Source organism: Misgurnus anguillicaudatus, chromosome 5, assembly GCF_027580225.2.
Source record: "Misgurnus anguillicaudatus chromosome 5, ASM2758022v2, whole genome shotgun sequence".
NCBI lineage: Eukaryota > Metazoa > Chordata > Actinopteri > Cypriniformes > Cobitidae > Misgurnus > Misgurnus anguillicaudatus.
This window is the reverse complement of record NC_073341.2, coordinates 18,436,650-18,452,785: the sequence shown is the minus strand read 5'-3', so window position 1 is coordinate 18,452,785 and position 16,136 is coordinate 18,436,650. Positions and strand designations below refer to the sequence as shown.

Below are 16,136 nucleotides of genomic sequence, written 5' to 3'. Positions count from 1 at the left end.
TTAAATATAACCAAATTCATGCTATTACCACTACTGTTAATTATTATAATCTCATAATAAGATTAGGAGCATCAAAGTTTAATTTCAGTCACTGATTTCAATCTTTGACACGACTTTACTCAGTCAATAATAAAGATATTAAGGTTATATTTTCACAAAATTTTCTTTACATTACTAAATGTAGGATGATTTTATGTAAACACTAAATCACAAAAAAGACTTTAGCCGGGTTTTCACAGGCAGGGTCACATTTATTTAAAAAAATAGAGCCTGATTTAATTGACATCATTCAGTTGTGCTTAAAAAAAATAATTGAACTACATTATCTACATTTCAAAATGAAGAATGCAGCTTAAAAATTGTATTATATACAAAACATTTACATTTAAAGTGCATAGCTGGAATTGAAATACATAAATAAATATTCACAAAAAGAAAAATTAAATAAACACACACACACACAATGATAAGAAAACAAGCTTTTGCGCCTGTTATCTACGTCACACAATTTACCTTTTAAAATGACCTAAGATCACAGTTTGTCAGGTCTTTGCCCTTTAAAATTTAGACTAACAATTAGACAATAACTTTGTGGAAAAACTTGACATTAACCACACAGAAAACTAACCACAAGTCACGCCCATATATAGTCATAGGTTCAGTCGGTACAGTCAAATGGAACATTGAATGATGCAATAAAATTATGCTATGTGATCTGCAGACGTACATCCTGAGCACATTGTTAAAACAACCAAAATTCAATGCTTTATTATTCTCAGGTTTAAACTGCCAATAGAGGTTTGGCTGTCAGTTTGATTGTCCGTCTCACAAAGCTCTCAAATTATTATGTGTATGTCATAAGACCACAATAGCATTCATTTACACAATATCACAGTAACATACAACCTTTTTTTCCATGGGGGTTATAAGGGTGTAGCAGCGTTGTCCTTAAATGTGTCAGTGATGACATTATCATTGTTTGGTGACACAGACCAGCATTCAGCTATATAGTTTGTGTATTGCCATAAACAATCAAGTAAAGGAAGTCTGCTGATGCTATCTACAACAACAGCTAAGTTCATTTAAAAGGGGAATGACTTTAAACCCCTCGCCTGTTCCTGTTAACAGACATTTAGCCTGTGTCATAATCCTGCTGAAGCAGAATAGCATTCAAACATTTGTTTACCCGTAGAAATGTGCACCTGAGTCGACATCATGCTAAACACAAAAGCACCGTAAATCTTTCAGATTCTCAGTCTTTGATATTCGTGCTGTACATAACAGCCAGTAGATCTGTCTTCTGGACAAAGTCTTAAGTTTGTAATGTTCTGTCATGGATCATTGAAGGCAAGATTTCTTCCATCTGTACACAGACACTAAAATGCAGTGGCACTGTTTTCTCGGTCTAGTACCGAATATGGGCACAAAACATCCGTCTCAAACTGCAGCAGCTGGCCCATGAAAGCAAGGTTGGGTGAGATGACTTGTCTGCGGCGTTTTACAAAGTCAAAGGCCTCGTCGAGGCGGACACGGCGAGCGTGTATCAGGTATGCCAGGCAAATGGTCGCTGACCTGGAGATCCCTGCTTGACAGTGGACCAACACTCGCCCACCGCTCTCTTTAACCGAATCTGCAGGCCCAACGTAGGTGATTGTTAGTTTGGGGTCAGTTTTAAGTCGTTAAGTATGTTTGTTTGTTTATTCACTCAAACTTACCAATAAAGTGAATAGCCTCAGGAAAGAGCACACGAATATCTGCAGCCAAGCTGTCCTCCACCTTTAGCGTCTTGTACTGAAGTTCCTCCTCAAACAGGTTCGGACAGGAGGAGGAAACATTAAGCACAGCCGTGATCCCACATCGCTCCAAAGTCTCCAGTCTGGACGAGTGATGGGCGCTGCCCAGAAAGAGGAAGGGGAGGATCTCAACTGGACCACCCTATTGATTTAAAAGGAACCAAAAGCTTGTCATTAGAAACCTCAGAAACGCAAAGGTTCACTTTTCTGTAAATGTGCATAGTGTATTTGTTATAATGTCCACAGCAATAAAAACTAACTATGGGTCATTTTGATTAACAGTGCCAATATGGACAATTTATTTAACTAACCTGATCATAGAGGGGGGTCTTTCTTCCTGACACAATGGGCTCCGGGTCAGCGAGAGCAGGGTGATTTGAACACATGACCGGAGTGTTAAAACAAAGCTCAGGATACAGTGTAAAGAATCCATCAAATCCACCTATAGAAATATAAAGGGAAAACATATTTGTAAATAGAAATGTTATGTAAATGAAAGTGATCAAATATCAGATATCTCAACAAACCTTAATAGGCCCCAACTTAATAACAACACTCAAGCAGTAAATTGTCAATGATAAATAACAACTTATTATTGAAATTAAGCACACAGCTACCGTAAATGGTGTTTACTTTACAAATGAATTCATACAGCATAACATGTGAATTTTTTATTTGTAAATATTTTTTCTATAAATAAAAAACAAATAAAACATTATTTTTAAGTGAATGGTGATGGTACCTTAAGCAAGTCTTTGTATTATGTAATTATTTTTTAAAATTAAGGTTACTTCCCACATGATAAAATGAAAAATAGACTGTAGTAAATTGTAGTATACTGTAGTATATTACAGTATTTACACATAAATATAGTAATTACACTAAAATTAAAATAATCTGCGGTATTAACTAGTGAACTTTAAATAATGTACCCTGGGTTATAATTATTTACTATTGTAAGGTTCAGAAACACCTGAGTTTCTAACGAATTTCACTACAGTTGACTATAGTTAATACTAAGTATACTATGGTATTTTCCATGTGGGTTGATGTGACCTAGCTAATGTTGTCACATTTACCCTTAAAAATAAAGGTGATTCACGATGCCATAGGAGACCCTTATTTTGTCTAAATGTTTTTTAAAGAATCTTTAACATCTTAAGGACCTTTCTATTTAATAAAAGGTTGTTTTAGGTGAGAAAATGTTCTTCAGATTATACAAATGTATAAAAAAAATTATTTAAGGAACCAAAAAAAAAGGTTCTTCTCATGGCATCGCTGTTTATATAGGCTATATATAGATATAAAAAGGAAACATATAAATGTGCATGTTTGTGGTTGTGTTGTGGTTAAATAGAACAAAAACCTAAACAAACAAAACATGTACAACATGTCAAACATGTCAAATGCAACAACATGTCAAAGCAAAAGCTATAAAAAAAAAATGTCCCTCTCATCCTAAATATTGTCCACCACCATGTCCCCTAAAGGGCTCCGTACAAATGCAACATTGCAGTATGAAGTATTTCCAAACAGTGACATATTTTAAGTTTGACATCTGTACCTTGTAAAAAGCAGATCTGGGTGGATGCAGACTGGACCTCTAGTTGAAGGGCACTTATCAGGAGATTGGCCAGACTCTCACTCTTCAGATCTCCCACCGACCGACTGTTCTCATCCAGGACGATCACCGGAGAGAAGTCCCCGTTCCGCAGCTGGGCCAGAAGCGATTTATCGGCCACCAGCCACTCCAGACACACCACAGAGCTTTTGGATCTTCTCCTCAGCATTGAGTTCCAGTTCACGTTGCGGGACTCCGCGATGTGCGCCCGGGAGAAGGAGAGGAAAGGCCGACAGTCCAGCACGATACATCCGCCAGACGTGAAGAGCTCACAGGGAGTCCGCAAAATATGAACTAACTCACTGCCTGAGATCTCAAGAGGGTCGCCAATACCCATGATGACCTCTTAAGATAAACAACCGCGTGAGGAGAATTTAATGTAGGCTAACCGGTTCAGTATATAGAAAAAAAAATGTTTACGACCAGAAATGCACTACTACAGTTTTATAAATAGCAATGGAGCACACAAAATAATATTAGTGTGTGTTCGTATAGACCTAACGTTAATGTGTTTTCACAGTATTGCTAGTTTAAAATGAACATCTAATAAATCTGTCTTTAACTATGATGCTTCAATATTTCGTCAAAGCTGTAGATTTACACTCCTTATTTTGTCAGCAGATGTGAGTCTACAGTACAGGCGGGGTTGGAAACGGCATTTGTATCGCGTCTCCTCCGCCACAGCCACGCCTTCATTTTCCACCTAAGGAACAAACGTCACGCGCGGAAATACCATATTTGGTCTTTTGACAAAGACCGACATTCCAAATATGGCTCTTGACGCGCTCTCCCCCCAGTTCCCACCGGCACGTGGTTGTTGGGGTTACCCGTGTTTTTTTGATGATGTGACGTGCGTTTAAGATGTACAACCACACATATACACATACGTATGTTGCCATAGGGTCTATACGGCACCTGTGTGGCTATCTTGAGATTTTGTGAAAGTACACAAGGAGTTGCAGGGTTAGATATGCAATAATTAACGGTCCACGCGCTGGATGTGACGTATTGTTTATTGTTGACGATTTCGATGTGGGTAAAATAGGCGACTTTCCACAAGTGTACTGAATCATAGGGTGATGCAAACTGTCAGGAGAGCAGAATAAATAGAACAATAGATCTAATAGCCAAATTTAAAACGAATGTTTTTTATTATTATTTATTTTAACGTAAAACTGGTAGGCTAATACTAAAGCAAAAGAATAAGAATAAAACAAATTTAAATGAATTATTAATACAAAATTATTATTTTCACTTATAATCAGAAACTCTTTACTGTGTTTGACTGTATAATCAATATTACATAAATGCAGAAAAAGACAAACAGATCAATTCCATATCCCATCCTTGTTATTTCCAGCCTTCTGTTTATACCCATAAGAGCAGAACAACACAGCTGCAGGCATTAAGTAGCAGGTTGTTCTCTGAACGTTTGAATGACTTTAATGACCTGACCTCCCACATCAGGACTATATGTGTTCAAAACAGATTAGCCAACATATTCTCTATGCACGAACACACAGAAGCAGTACAAAGGGTGGGGGGAGGTTATACAATCAGCTAGGAATATGATTCAACCAACCAAATTATAGGACAAGTGGCATATATATATTTAATGTTAGAAATTGAACATCTTCCACAAGTCTGAGCTCATTTATGTTAAATAACAACAACAAAAATGTTACTGCAAACAAGAGTGTGTCATCTGAAGTCTTGAGTCACAGACTAAATGATGGAAATTTCGCTTCCTCATGTATGGTTGTTGCAAACTATCAAATGTGACGCATCAGCTCGAGGGCAAGTTTAGTTTAGTCTTAGTTTAGTCATGTTTTTGCCCTAAAAATATCCCCGTTTAAAACTGACTGTGGTCGATTTTGCAAGGATGACTTAAAATGACATCATTATGCCTAATGCTGACAAGATTGTTCTTGAAATAGCACACATTGATGTTTTAAATGAATTACGGTAACTGATGTAAATGTATTCCTGTTTACAAAAATACTGAATATTTCAACATATAGAGTAATATTTTACAACTCATTTTGCTAGCAACACAAATGTCATGGGTTCAACTCACAGGGAACATGCTGATAAAAAATGAATAACCTGAATGCACTGTAGTTGCTTTGAATAAAGGCATCTGCCAAATATAATACTGAAAATAAATAATTCTACTCATCTAGCTTAGCCTAAAATCACAAACCAAAAGTAATGGCACTATTGTTAAAGGAAGAGGAGGTGGATCCTCCCACTGTTTGTTTTTCTTCACTGAATGTGTGTGTGTTAAAAGCAGCTCAACTAACAACTTGCTTTGTCCTCTCATTCACTCCCTCGCTTTTTAAATTTCCCTTTACTATTCTACTTCTCCCCCATATTTTTCCCTGACAAATTCACCCACAATTGTGGTTACTCCTATACCCACATTCAAAACTTCATCTTTCTCCTATACATCATCACACACACACACACACACACACACACACACACACACACACACACACACACACAGACAGACAGAGAGATAGACAGAAACAAACTGTAGATTTAAATTTATATTATTTACTGACAATTTGTACAAAGTTAAAAGAACATTAAACACCATAAGCACCATAATGGTGCTGAAGTCGACACGAGCCAGGGCTCTCAGTTCTTCTATCGGCTTTCGGTGAGATCACGGGAGGAAACCAGCTCGACACAAACACTATAGCACCTAGTAAACATGTTGGGTGTTTTAGAGTAGGCGGGACAGGGCCCTATAAAGGCCTGTCACTGCTGTTCCGATATAACCCACTCAGTAACACCTCGACAACGCAATAGCGTACCCGTTTTAGCGGTAGCAGGGGACGCTGCGATAGCCACATCCCATTGAGGTGTCTTAGGTGGCGATTACGACATGGAATAATCGCAAGTCTTTGCCGCATATCTAGTTCTCTGGGGTGACTTTCTAATGAGACTGCACCTTTACAGAGACCGCCGAGGCTTAGTTTTTACTCCATGGACATTACACATATGGGATCCCTCTATAGGGGATGCTCATATGGATGCCAAGCCTTAGGGGTTGTGCACACCAAAACTTTTAAACACGGATGAAAACACCTGGAGAATGGCAGCTGAGTGCCAGCTTTCTTTAGCTGAGCACTTTGGTAACTGTGATACAGCTGAAGGCTGTGAGCCGGTTGGTTGCTGTGGTAATGTCGCGCCCCTCCTCCACTGTGATTGGACGGCCGTGTGAGAACTGACATTGACGAGCGGAGCTTTTCACCCAAAGTTGAATATTTTTCAACTCTCGGCACTCAGCGCAGAAAAACCGTCAAGCGCCGTTTTTTAGCGCGGAAGAAAATCGCTAGCTGCTGGCTTATTTGAAAAACGCAGAGCTTCAATTGGAAACAATTAAAAACATGCACCGGCTGCGGGCGTAAAAGCTTTAGTGTGCACGCCCCCTTACACAGGTTTTCAAGAATTCAGCTGATGAAAGGCTGGAACCCGACGCTTCGCCACGTCTGGTAGCCAAGCCTGTTGGAGGAAGTACCAATTTTAGCACTATAATGGTGCTACAAACCAAAAACACGAGCTAGGGCTCTTAGTGCTTCTACCGGCTTTCAGTGAGAGCGCGGGAGGAAACCGTCTCGAAATGTCTGTCAGCGAGGCACCATGAGCCAATTCCACAAGGACGCTATGGTTCTAGTAGAGTGCGTCCTAAGGCTAAGGCAATAGTGTCCACTATCCAATGTGACATCCTGTGCTTGAAGGCAGCTTTTCCCTTCTGCTGTCCTCCGTAACAGTTCTGAGGTCCTAAAACTTTTCGCTCGGAGAGTGCGGACGGAACACACAACAAGCTAATTCCGGGGCCAGAACAAAAGGAAACAAAAGATTCTCCACCCAGCCCTCCTCCAGGGGAGGAAGTGTTGCGATCACCATCTCCCAAAGAGCAGTCCCTTCCCTCAGGGCCACTTGCCCTTACATTTTCAGGAGGCCTTTGTGGCGGGCTGGATTGGGGGGGTGCCCTGCCTGTGATCGGTTCGCCGACGCTGTGTATAGGGGGGTTGCTGCTGAGGTACCAAGGCAGATGCCGGAGTACACCCTCGGCAAGGAGCAGACTGAGACCCTGCAGCCGGTGGACGGGCAGCCTCCCATCAGGGCATGATATGACTATTCGCCTCAGTCTGCTTTTGGGAGGTCATGAACTATTGGGCAAAGCTCTCGACCACTTCTCCAAAGACCCGGCTTTCTTCGCCTCCAGAGATGGCGCACCTGGATCACGAGCGTGGACATCGTACGACCGACCGACTGCGATGTGACTTTGGTCGCCTGAAGTAACAACAGCATAGCATGCAGGGCTAAAGCCACCTCTCCTCAGGCCCGGTAGGCACTGCCCGTCAGAGAGAACAAGTGCTTGCAGGTGGTGAAGGCAGGGCTGGCTTGTCCCTCCAAGATGCAGACCGTTGGGACGAGAGCTGGGGGAGGAGCCCAGACTAAGCCGACCGCCGCCACCCAAGCGAGCATGTCCGCGATCTCTGGGTCAGGCTTGGGCTGTGCCACCTCCCCTGAGGGCAGCTGAGCGTCCGAACAAACTGTTGCCAGTAATAACATAAACACACAATTGTCAAATTGCACTCAAATCATTGCTGTTTACTTCCATATTTTCCTTTTTAGTTAACATTCAATATATTTTAGATAAAACATTCAATATATTTGTTATTAAATACACCTGTTGTTATTTTTCTAAGTATGCAAAAATAGTAACAGATGTTTATGGTTAGGAATGTACACTTTATCTGTGTTAGAGTTATTATTGCACATGTGGTACTGTCAGTTGTGGTTAGTTTAACAAACTATATACTGTCAATTTCCTGTCAAGATGGCAGAACATTTTTTGCTATAGCAACAGTGGGGCTGTTTACTCTCAGAAGTACCTTAGACTACTTCAACAAAACAATGTTCAAGTCAGGAAAGTACAGAACAGATTAATTTTTTGTATTAAATGACAGCTAAATATCTCAGGGGTAAATTGTAGGCAAGACATGCACTTTTAAATGCCTTTTTAAAATATCTAGTATTATCTTTTATATTGTAAACACACATTTTTTGTAATAATAAACAATGAAACTAATGAACTATGTGTGAATGAAATACTTATTTATGTCCTGATTCATTGCCAAAAAGGATGATTAAAAAACAGAAAGTACCTCATATATCTACCTCAAACAGAGACAATGTGTTGCTTAAGGGAGATCCCCCCATAGGTAGGCCTATGTTTGATTGTCTTTTGTCGTCTACAGGAAGTTGGTGAGTAATCTGGTGAAAATCAATACCAAGTATAACAGCCTGAGAGAAAACAATTAACCCATTCAAGTAAGAACATTGGTTTAAGCCTAGCAAACAAGCTTAAGCTTAGCACATTTTCCACAGCTGTGGAAATGTTTTGGAAGAACTATCCAGTCTGCATTTATAAGCATCAATTTAAGCATCCTGTGATGTCACTCATCTCTGTAAAACAATAGAAATCATATAAAGAGCCACATGATGAATAATTAAAAGCATAAAAACCAGAGACACTCAAAATCATAACTCTCAATACATGTAATTTCCTGTTTAGTATCATAAAGGACTTTCCCCAGAAGAACTGATGACATGTTATTTTAAAGTTAATGCTAACATGGGTGGGTCCCCAAATACAGAAAATAAATTCTCCCATACTCTTACCAGACAACACTATGAATGATCTGAGAAATACATCCATGATCAATCAGATGTAAAGATGAAACAGTAAACAGGAAGTCTGGCAGTTCTGGCAGTTGCTGAAGGGGAACTTTATTTCACCAAAAACAATTTAAAGTTTTTACTGTGCACTCCGATGACCAGAGGCGGACAATCCCTGGGACTAACCAGTTGGCAGGGCTTTAGCACTTTATCTTTAATTCCCTCCCTCATGCATGCCCAAAAAAAAATATTTTTGTGAGATTCAGTGAATGAAGGAATGAATTGTTTTTATTCACAGAGGATGTGTAAGTAAACTTAATTGGTAACTGAATCACAGCATAGACAGATAACCTACAGTACAGATTTGTGATGTCTTTTTTATTTGATTCTGAATTGCTGAACTGTTGAACAAAATCAAGTGTGTTTGTTATGAAAAAATGTAAACTTTGTACCATTAGGGTCCTGTAGGAACAGGTCTGCACTAGAGCTTTTCTTCTGTAAGTCACACGACTTCATGTCAAAGCATGTTGGTTTTTCTTTTTTTTTTCTTTTTAGATGACGTTAGTTCACTCAAACACATTTTTCTTTTACCTAGTAAGCCCTAGTTTCATTTACTTTCATAACATGAAAAAGAGCATAGTCTTCAGTGAAAAAATAAAAATCATGCCGGCTTTGAACAACACAAGGGTGAGTTTTAAACAAAATCTTTAATTTAACAGATCCATAAATCCATCAATTCTTTAATTAACTGTAATAATTTATGTATGCGCCTCTTTGGATCACATCCCTAAGTTTGTGACAGTCAGCTCAATGTTTTCAGCATCCTCCTCCTCTCTTCTCCTGCTGCTGTCTCTCTCCTTCTGTCGCTTCATGGTCACTCTGTCAGAGAGACACAAAACAATGTGACAGAATGAATGAATGAAGTGTGTGTCCTTCCTGATGGCTTTTACAATCAGTGATTGATGACCCTGTGACAGATCACTCACTGTCTTTGCATATGCAAACCATCTTACTGCATGTTATATACATATAATTACAAAAAAGAATGCAAATAATTATTAGGGAGGCAAATGATAACTAGAGCAAAGTATATTTAATCCTCATGTACTGTTTGGAGTTTGAGACCTAAAGGACAATTAGGTATAAAATATATAGATTTTCTCATTCTAAGGTTCTCTAACTGGTGTCCTCACAGTTAACAAATTATAACAGGGCAGTTTATAACATGCTTAGTACTTAACAAAATAAGAGTCTCTATACTATGAAACCGATTTCTTAGAAATGCTGTGATCAATATTTCCAGGCTCACTGAATTACTCACTGGCTCTCTGCCTGTCTTTCCATTAAGGATTTTTACAGCACTTACCATCATTTCGGCCTTTAAGGAACAGTTCACCCCAAAATGAAAATACTGGCATCATTTACTCACCCTCATGTTGTTACAAACCTGTATACACGTTGTTGTTGTTGTTGTTCTGCTGAACACAAAGGAAGATATTTGTAATGAAGTAGGAAACAGAAGCACCATTGATTTCCATAGTAGGAAAAAATACTACTATGGAAGTCATTGGTGCTCAAAAACGGTTTGGTTACAAACATTGCTTAAAGTATCTTTCTTTGTGTTCAGCAGAAAAAAGAAATGAATGCAGGTTAACAACATAGGGTAAGTAAATGATGACCGTATTTTCATTTTGGGGTGAACTATCCCTATAAGACCTTAAAGTTTTAGTTTAAAATTATAAAAAAAAATTCCAATACCCAGTTAAAATACTTCTTTGTCCAAACATGGTTTTGTAAAAAGAGGTAAACATTTATGATTTGATCAATTCAATTTGTCATACCCCAAATAAATTATGATGACCAGGCTGCCAGTGATGCTGAGTACAGTCAGTAAAATAACCATAATGAGGACAGCGTTCCTATTTAGGGTAGGAGGGGTGGATTCATAACCCATAGGCAAAGGAGGCAATGTCACAATCAGTCTAGGGGCTGTAGTTGGCAATGGGTCAACTAAAAGACAAAAAAGACACAGTTAGATACAAATCAGTCCATACGTGGTTTATACAATCAATTTAATGTAACCATATTTCTTACCTGTCAGATTGAAGTAAATGCGAGACAGTGTAGTACCCTTCTGGTCCTGTAAGAGGCAGCGGTACAGGCCTTGCTCATTGACTCTCAGTTGATTCAGTACTATTTTAGAGTCTTCTGTCACCACCAGCTCTTCATACTCCCCATCATGTGACAGCTTGTGATGAATAATCATGTGTGAATTACTGTACATTTTATTTATTAATTTAAACCACAATCCATGTCTGTAAATGCTGTAAATGTTATGAACAATGAACAATGTAGCATTTTGTCACATAACACCACTACTATAAAGTATAGCTTCTTATAACATTATGTTATACATACAGTAGACTATTTTAAAATCAATCATATTTCATTGTTACTTTTTAGTTAGTTACTCCCCAAATTTTGAATGTTCTGTGCATCCAACCTAAAAATCTATTTCATGTGTCTGTTCATATTTACATTATTTGCTGGGAGCCAGGAGTAATGATACTCCATCTGTCCAACTACCAAAGTGTGCCAAGACAGAAAACAGTCCAGCACCACCCCGTCTCCTTCTTCTGCCACTAGATGATGTTCTTGAGCAACACAGAAACATGAGAAATATTTATATATAGTAAAGTGATGCTGAAATGATCTGGATGTGGGTGTATATGTGGGTGTTTGTCTGTCTCACCTCCACAGTCTAGTGGTGGTGTAGATGATAGACATGTATAAAGCCCATACTGACAGGAAGAGCAATTCATTACTTTCTGATAGAACAGTCCTGTAATAAACAAGTATTCACCCCAACCATACAACCATTCATATAACCACACAATGAATGAGCTCTACAACATACATGCATCATTTACATGTAGCCATTTAGTGAGTGAGGAAAAACAATAAAGAGATGTACGTACACCAGCATTTCAACATGCCAGAATTTGTTTCAGTTGCTCTTAAAAGTGATTTTCTTTACAGGCTTAAACGTTTTAAATTGATTTTGTAGATAAATACAAATTTGAAGAGTGTACAAGGCAATAGGTGGCTACTAGGAAAAAATAAAATAAAACCGTTTACATTTATTAGTATGTATATTATTTATTATATTAATAGAATTAATATGGTCACATGCTTAGCTTTTAAAATAAACTCCCTTTAGTTTTCAATATTTCACTATATGGATGGATGGATGGATGAATAAATAAACGAATGCATGCATGAATGAATTCATGAATTAATGATTTATATTCATAATATTTATTATATGAAAAATATTAATATGATCACATGTTTAGCTTTTCTTTCAGTTTTAGTGAATTAATGAATTAATGATGCATTGATGGATAAATTAATTATTTCTATAATATTTATTATATTAATATGGTCATATAGCTTTTAAAGAACCAGTAATGTGCCAATTTTAAGCGTCCTATCACTGTTTATAAGTCCCGGACAACAGGTATAAATGCATGCAAGGTCAAAAAACACTGTAATTTTCTCAAAATAGAAATGTAAAATTTCCCCATTTCTCAGAGATCCCTAAAACATTTGTGTAAAGCAGTTCAACGACTCAGTCTGCCTTAACCCCACCTTTCAGTAGCTTACACTGCTGTGATTGGTCAACTGACAGAGTCTCCGCACAGACCACAGATCAGTGGCACAGACCAACAATAGTGCAACATGTACTAACCTAGTGTTAACATGATTTACTGAGAAGACATTATCGACATCAATACACATCATTCATAATTAATCCAAGCAATAAAAACGACGGTAGAAACTAACATTTTACACTCATTTAAGCATTTATGTAAGCTAACTGGGCCATAGCAAAACCGTAAGTGAGCATGCACTAGCCGCTTGCTAACGTGACTCTCTGACAGTATATTCAGAGTTTAAACAACAACATCAAGACACATTATTCATCATTAATCCAAGCAATAAAAACGACAACAGACATTAACATTTTTAAGCAAGTATGTAGCTATACAGGTTGTGGTTAGGAGACGCATGTTGTTCCAAATAAAGTGGGTAATGAACCATCTTTCATTGCCAAACTTCTAGTAAATCCCTCCGTAAAAAATTATTTTCACAGCCAAAGATTTAGTATATCCTTTCTTGAAAAAGTAATTTTAACAACAGATTCTTCATATATCTTAATCCTTTGGTAGTGAAAACAACACAAACTGAAAACACAGCGTGATATGATGTTTACACTAGCTAGCTGTGGGCAGGTCATAGTTTTCGTTTCTCAAGCGGGCAAGGCTGCAGGCGGAGATTATTAAGCAAAGTGTTGTAAAGTGTGACGTGGGTAAAGTCGGGCAGGAGATTCAAACCACATGACGACTCGTTTCAGCGATTCAGAGTCGACTCCCTACTTTAGAAGCCAATAACTATATTAATCGTGTACTTTTTGGTTCAACTACTTTGCACATTGTTTACACTTATTGACAGCTACATGACACACTGCAATACAGGTCAGTTTCGATTTTGGATCTGCGTGGTACTTTAAGAAACTCCTTTTATGTTTTATTATTTTACTATATGAATGAATGGGTGATGAATGGACAAATAAATGAATGGACGAATGCATGAATCAATGATTTAAATTTATAATATTTATTATATGAATACAATTCATATGATCACTTAGCTTTTATAATATACTCCTTTGAGTTTTTATTATGTCACTATGTGAATGACTGAATGACAATAAATAAATGAATGAAGGAAATGAACAAATGAACAAACAAATGAAGTGATGATGTGTTTATTCTGACTGTAAATAACATTTAAAATTAAATAGATTTTATGCAGAATTGTTTTTATGTTTTAATGAAAGGCTTATTGTAAATATTACTTACCACATTTATTAGGACACAGACCTTTGTTAGAGAAAAAAATAGAGAATTAGCAATCTGGACACCACAATGCTAACAACATGTATGTCAAACATCCCACCTTGTGCAACAAAAAGCTCCAAATGTTTCTGCAGAATTCTCCTTCCTTTCTCAACGATATTAATCATATCCCACTGAAGTGAACCTATTAAAAAGAAAAACATCATGGTTTATAGGATTGTCAATGTAAGCCATAATAATTTATCAGATGCAGATAGCTGACCATTAGACATGAAAAGACCAGTTAAAAATGAATGACTGAGCTGTAAGAGCATGTTACAGAAATAACCAGCATTCACAAGTCTCTACCGGTTCTTTGTTCTTTCCAGTGCCTCTTGAACTCGCTCTGATATTCTGTTCGTGCACGATAAAGTGTTGTAGGATCTATAAAGCAAAAAGCATATATTGTAGCTGTAAAAACGCATTTGAAAAGACAAGAGTAAATTTGACTAAATCATATTATTTATATTTATGTTTTCTAGAGAAGTTCATAAACACAGTATGAATGTATGCACTATGCAATATATATTTATAGAAATATATAGAAGTATAGAAAACCAATTTAGAACTTTTAGATCATTAGATATTAGCATCATAAACACAACAGTCCAATGTTCATGAAATGTATTAAATTTTTATATATTTGAATGTTGCATTATAGTTAGTAATACAAAAACTGATACTAGAAATGTCTAATACAAAAAGAAATAGCAGGGATCACTATAAATCTTTTCAGTAAAACCAAAGTTATTAACAGGCCATCTGATTGAGTTTACCTGAAACTTTTTATGTAATTAGGATTTTACAGACAGCAGTTGCATCATGCATTATTGTGTAACTGCAATTACTTCACATACCTATGACACCACGAAACCATCTACTGGTCTCTCGATAGTTGTTGTAAGCATGTTGAATGATTTCCTGCAGTTCAATCTGATCATGGACAGTAATACCTTTGACAGATGAAAGGAAATCTTCATGTACGTAACGAACAACCTGGTCACACTGCAGACAAGACTTCACACTGCAGCATGAAGACAAAATCAAGAGCCAGCACAAAAGAAATGCAAAACACATGGTACTTTAAAGAAACAGAAAGCTATGGTCTTGATAATATATAAAATCTAATGATGTCATTTCAGATCCAAAGAACCTTTATGATGTCATCAAATGCAAACATTCTATTTACTATAGCAACACAAAATCCTATTAATTATAAGTCCCCATGAAATCAAAGTTAGAGTAAATTCAAGTCCTCTTTTATTTAATTGAAAAATGTGTAGTTGTAGCAGTTGTTGCTCAATAAAATCAATTAAATGTAGAAGACAAACCGTTGAATCTCTCACTTCTGTCTTTTTTGTCTTAATTAGAAATTAATATAGCTGCTGAAGATCTCAATGTGCTTTATGTAGAAACTTTTCTAGACATTTCTTTTCTGTTATTTATTTCTTGCTGTGTAAGCAGTCAAGTAGTGTAAGAGTCTTGCTTTCAAAGTACAGCCTAGAGTTATCAACTAAGTGGTTAACCCTGATACTCCAGCCCATCTCAGTGCAGGCCTGTTGTTGCACGCTGAGGCCACAACTGCAAGATCCTTTTGCCGTGTTTATGATGTGCAATGACTACGTAGGTGTGATGAAAAAAATTATGATCATGACAATATCGGAAAATTTCTACATTTCCAAGTGCCAAAACCATCAAACTACACACCCCCATGCACTTCACTTGCCATGAAAGATGATAAAGACATGTGCACAAGATTTGGTTTCTATGTTGCCACCTTTTTACATTTATGCATTTGGCCCCTTTATGCAAAGCAACTTACAGTGCATTCAAGCTATACATTTTCTTTTATAAGTAGCCTACAGTACGTGTATTACTTGGGAATCAAAGCCACATTCTTCTGCACTGATAACACCAGGCCCGGAGTGGGAAATGGGGAGAACCGGGAGAATTCCCAGTGGGCCACTTCACTGTTGGGCCGGTCAAGTTTTTTTTAATATTTGTCACTTTAGTGAGTCTACATCTTCTCTTAAATAACACACACATTGGGCATTCTGACAC

General features: G+C 37.5%; 2 protein-coding genes across 2 annotated transcripts; both read right to left on the bottom strand.

Moving 5' to 3' along the window:
- Window positions 1–230: 230 nt before the first annotated feature.
- Window positions 231–4,058, bottom strand: dusp2 (dual specificity phosphatase 2). The gene is made up of 4 exons (XM_055168957.2): window positions 3,358–4,058; window positions 2,105–2,235; window positions 1,716–1,935; window positions 231–1,630 (listed from the first exon to the last, which is right to left on the bottom strand). Exons 1-4 carry the CDS (start codon window positions 3,749–3,751, stop codon window positions 1,377–1,379), a joined length of 999 nt encoding a protein of 332 aa, XP_055024932.2. The 5' UTR covers window positions 3,752–4,058; the 3' UTR covers window positions 231–1,376.
- Window positions 4,059–9,384: 5,326 nt separating this feature from the next.
- On the bottom strand, window positions 9,385–15,191 carry LOC129414450 (izumo sperm-egg fusion protein 1-like). The gene is made up of 9 exons (XM_073867346.1): window positions 14,933–15,191; window positions 14,385–14,459; window positions 14,137–14,220; window positions 14,040–14,060; window positions 11,867–11,956; window positions 11,653–11,768; window positions 11,209–11,362; window positions 10,956–11,124; window positions 9,385–9,993 (listed from the first exon to the last, which is right to left on the bottom strand). Exons 1-9 carry the CDS (start codon window positions 15,150–15,152, stop codon window positions 9,894–9,896), a joined length of 1,029 nt encoding a protein of 342 aa, XP_073723447.1. The 5' UTR covers window positions 15,153–15,191; the 3' UTR covers window positions 9,385–9,893.
- Between the last annotated feature and the right edge of the window lie 945 nt (window positions 15,192–16,136).

Coding starts and splice junctions, on each gene's coding strand:
- dusp2 (XM_055168957.2), bottom strand. CDS start 3,751: ATGGGTATTGGCGACCCTCTTGAGATCTCAGGCAGTGAGTTAGTTCAT. Junction 2,236..3,357: donor CCAGATCTGCTTTTTACAAG/GTACAGATGTCA, acceptor ATATTTCTATAG/GTGGATTTGATGGATTCTTT. Junction 1,936..2,104: donor AGACCCCCCTCTATGATCAG/GTTAGTTAAATA, acceptor TTAAATCAATAG/GGTGGTCCAGTTGAGATCCT.
- LOC129414450 (XM_073867346.1), bottom strand. CDS start 15,152: ATGTGTTTTGCATTTCTTTTGTGCTGGCTCTTGATTTTGTCTTCATGC. Junction 14,221..14,384: donor CTGGAAAGAACAAAGAACCG/GTAGAGACTTGT, acceptor TCTTTTTAATAG/GTTCACTTCAGTGGGATATG. Junction 11,957..14,039: donor TCTGTGTCCTAATAAATGTG/GTAAGTAATATT, acceptor TGTTTATTACAG/GACTGTTCTATCAGAAAGTA.